This window comes from Arachis ipaensis, chromosome B06, assembly GCF_000816755.2.
Source record: "Arachis ipaensis cultivar K30076 chromosome B06, Araip1.1, whole genome shotgun sequence".
NCBI classification, from domain to species: Eukaryota; Viridiplantae; Streptophyta; class Magnoliopsida; order Fabales; family Fabaceae; genus Arachis; species Arachis ipaensis.
In genome coordinates this window covers 133379922-133383963 of record NC_029790.2, presented here as the reverse complement: position 1 = coordinate 133383963, position 4042 = coordinate 133379922, and the positions used below count along the sequence as shown (strand labels likewise).

The following is a 4042-nucleotide window of genomic DNA, read 5'->3' as shown; positions in this document are numbered from 1 at the left end:
ATTAAACTATAAATTGATAACAATGACAAACACAAAATAACTCAGAAATTGGGCGAACTGCAATTGTAGAAACATACCGACACAGTAAGCCCACACATGCACATAAACAGAAAAATTTGAAGTAGCCCTCCTAGAACAGCAACAGCTCGAACAACACGAAGCTGCAATCATACAGGTATAGATTAGGGTAAGTAAAGCTAATAACACATGGCAAAAACAAAGAAAAAAGAAAGAAAAGAGCACACTTAAAATAATAAATAAATAAATACCTTAGCTGCCGAGAACTCCAGGCCCAATGCAAACAGAAGAAATATTACACCAAATTGAGCCACTGTTTCCACCTACGTATTTGAGTAAATAGCTTGTATAAATAAGCTTGAGTTCAGCAAGAGGCACTAAACATCAGTATAAGCTCATGTGGCAATATAACTTAACTACTGTATGTATTTTGTTGTTTTAAGTGGCATCGACACTTCTTACTTTGTTTAAAACGGTGAAGAGAACAAAATAGTCTGTCAAATTAATGGAAAGTCCTTAGGATCTTTTATGATGAAAGTCAAGGGAGGAATGAGGAACCTTGAACTTAAGAATAAAATGTTTGCTTGCACAATGATTTATGTCTGTAGGCCAAAAGGGGCTACACTACAGTCATTCTTCCTTTCATTTTATGTTCCGATTCTCTTCATCTCAATCAAATTCTTTCATTTATTTGTTGTTTAGAAAAAGATGGTTTATTAAACTTCTCCGTAAATGATGCCTTGTTTGTGTAACTGTTCTGATATAACTTACCAGCAGATACAAGTTGGAAAAAGTAGTTTCAAAAGGAAAAATGAAAATATCCAACATTGTATTTTGAATGCTTAAAAATGATAAATGATTTGGGTTAGAAATTTATTTTTGTGATAACTCACTATAAAATTGGATTAAGTCAAGTCTTAATTTTTGAACTTATCAAAATGGATTTCCTCTGATTCCATTTTACTAAATAAGCTATTAAGAAAGGGTAATATGGTCAACCTATAAATTGAAATTCAAAACAGATGAATTCCACCAAATCTTACCAAATTTGATAGGACTTGTAAACCAAAGGCAGGGAAAATGATAAAAATTACCATATCAACTCATTCCAAACAAAAGATCTAATCTGCAAATCAAATAGTCTCCCCCTTCTAATCATGCCAAACCACACCGAAAATATTTTTTGCAAGAATGTGTTATGCAGTATTAAGTCTAACGATTTTCATAAGTGAAGTTACCAAAATTAAACGATAATGCACTATCTACCAGAATACACATCAAAAAGTTTCACACACCATTTTTTCCTCAATTAAGTTTGGGAGCCAAAAGCATTGACTCTTTTCTCAGATTTTAACAAAATTACAAATTGAAATCCAACTAAACTGGAAAATATATACACCATAAAAGAGTTTAAAAAACATACAAACTGCAAAAGGATTACTGTTGCAAGAATACCTGCACCATTTCACTAATGAAGTTAAAGCCACCAGGTCCAACTATGGAGCCAGCCAGAAGATATCCAGTAATAACCTGTCAAAATATATTTTAAGTCAATGCTTGAAGTGATTTTACAGGGAAATATATATATAACTTCCTAAAGATTCCATTTATTACGAATAAGCTTAGAAAAAAAATATTCAGACCGGTTGTCCCGCAAAAGCAAATGCAACGCCACCACAAGTTGCCGAAACTATAGCGACCACTAGGTCTGAAATCAATCTAAAAGATAAGATGAAAGAATTTCTCATCAGCAACAGCACTATAATCCATCTTATATGCTGAAAACATAATCAGCAAAAGAAGTTTACCGCAAATCTAGCTGGAGCACTGGATACTTGGATTTAAAGTTAGATATTATGAAAACATTATCCTGAAAGATGCATATTATATATAGTTAGAAGTTGCAAAACTAAACAGAATATCAGGAAAAAAAAAAAAAAGGGAATAACCTAACAACACATTGTCCTCACCTTTCGGTCTATCAACATTGGGGTATCTTCAGCTCTATTATCATTATCCAAATTAAATACATGATGGAGTTGAAATGACCTATAATTTTGAAAAAGCACACTTACATAATATATCGAAACAAACTTTTACGGTAAATGCACCATATCAGACACCCAGTTTAAGTAACTGGAAGATACACTTCACATATGAAATACTGATGTAAAGGTAGAAAGAAGTACTTTTCATCCTTTGTCTCGTTCTTCTTTGGCTTGACCCTGGCCACAGTTTCGAGTACAGCCTGATCCAGACATATATTAATAAAGGCCAGAGAATTGTCAATTGTGTAACATATAGAAACCATGGAAATATATGACAAGGGGTAAAAAACTAAAACGTGAATCACCACTAAGCACAGCCGAGTGAAAAGTTTCATATTTTCACTAAAATAAAAGGAGTACCTTAATCATGCTATTAAATCTAAGTTTATATTTTCTGATTACATCAAACTAGGATATCATGAGTAGAAAAAATAAAAAAATAAAAGAGTTGTTTGCAAGACCAACCTGTTGCTCTGCCACACTGTTGTTGAAGCTCCCCGCATCAGGCACTACAAGCATATTAAGAGGCAAAGAAGAATGAAAAGGCAGACGCCAAAAATAGGTTCCGAATTTTTCTTTTCTTATCCAAAAACACTGGCGCAAAAAGGCATACAAAACTTGAGTGCATTTCAAAAAATGCACATACATACAACACGCCCAAATCAGCAAGAATGAAAATGAAAATGATTTTAAATCATAGGATGCGAAATGACGGTCGTTCCAATAACATGAAATTCGCACGAATCTGCCATTTTCTTCTTATAGATCAGGAACCAGGGTCAATGAACATTGAAATCAACAAATTGATTGTGTTAAAAAAAATGCAATTATAGAAACTCCAAATAGCTCCGGAGCTGTGAGAAACACAAAATCCGAAGAAAAATCCAACGAGATTTTGCAGACCTGATGATTTTATAGCCTAATGAGAACTAAAATTCACCAAGTCAGTGCAAATCCTTTCCAAATCGGGAAAAAGACTGAAAATCGAGGCACTAAGATTCTAAAACATTCTAGCTCACAACCTAACCCTGTGAGGTTCTACAAACGGAAAATCCAACGAGATTTCGAACCTCTTCACAATCTAGAAAGAACTAAAAATTCAGGAGAAGGAAAAGCTGTAATTTAATCTAGAACCTTCGTTCTGGTCGTTCTCGGTGAACTCGTGCTCGAGAGCTCGATCGATCATTTCCGCGAAGCTTCCTTCCCTGGGTTTCGAGAGCGTAACATTGGACTCGGTCGAGTTGGCAACCAGTTCGATCCGATCCGACTCATCGAGTCGAATGGCGAGTGACGACGGAGGTTGAAGTAGAAGTACGAGCGAAACTGAGAGAATCAAGAGCGTTAAATGGTGGTGACTCAGGCGAGAAAATGAAGGTGATCTTGCAGGGAACATTGCTACGCCGAGGGCGCAGGGGAGCAACGTAGCAGTGCCTGCGACGGCGGAAGCGGTGGTTGACGGTGGTTGCCGGTGGCGGAGAAAGAGAAAGAGAAAGAGTTGAGAAGTTGAGAATGAGCAGAACGAGGACCAAGGAAGACAGTGAGTGCTTGCAACTTGCAAGGTAAAAGGTCAAGCTGTGGTCATTCATTAATTGTCAAATTGCTAGTAATATTTTTTTTTTTTATTATACTAGTAATAATTATGATTATTGAGACTGATGTAATATGTATAATTATAGAAAAACATTTCTAAGAAGTCAATACTAAAACAATTGAAAATTAATTAATATTAACTTAAATCTAAAAAAAATATTAATTAACTAACCTTTTTTAAAATTAGGTAAGATAACAAATATTTTATGGTAAAAATTCAGGTGAAGTCGACTTCACGTGAAGTTGATACCTGAGAGCCGTAACAGCTTTCAAGTATCAACTTCACGTAAAGTCAACTGCACCTGAGTTTCCACCCTGTCTTATACTCTAATCAAAGCTCTTGCGTTTGAATTTATAAATATTAAAAAATGTTTTTTTTATATAGA

The 4042-nt window shown here is 34.8% G+C and overlaps 1 protein-coding gene across 4 annotated transcripts in view; it reads right to left on the bottom strand.

Moving 5' to 3' along the window:
• Positions 1-3644, bottom strand: part of LOC107605514 (K(+) efflux antiporter 6) — a 9330-nt gene extending 5686 nt beyond the window's left edge. For 3 of the 4 annotated variants that reach the window (XR_002349498.1, XR_002349496.1, XR_002349497.1), the window contains exons 1-9: positions 3201-3644; positions 2532-2575; positions 2208-2266; positions 1989-2067; positions 1827-1888; positions 1662-1737; positions 1474-1548; positions 270-341; positions 78-161 (exon numbers count right to left, since the gene is read on the bottom strand). Coding sequence is in view for 1 of the 4 variants with exons in the window: in XM_016307413.2 (XP_016162899.1) it covers positions 78-161; positions 270-341; positions 1474-1548; positions 1662-1737; positions 1827-1888; positions 1989-2067; positions 2208-2266; positions 2532-2575; positions 3201-3459 (810 nt within the window). In the remaining 3 variants the exon portion in view is untranslated. The remainder of the gene's footprint in view (positions 1-77; positions 162-269; positions 342-1473; positions 1549-1661; positions 1738-1826; positions 1889-1988; positions 2068-2207; positions 2267-2531; positions 2576-3200) is intronic. The other variant, XM_016307413.2, reaches the window with a different exon arrangement.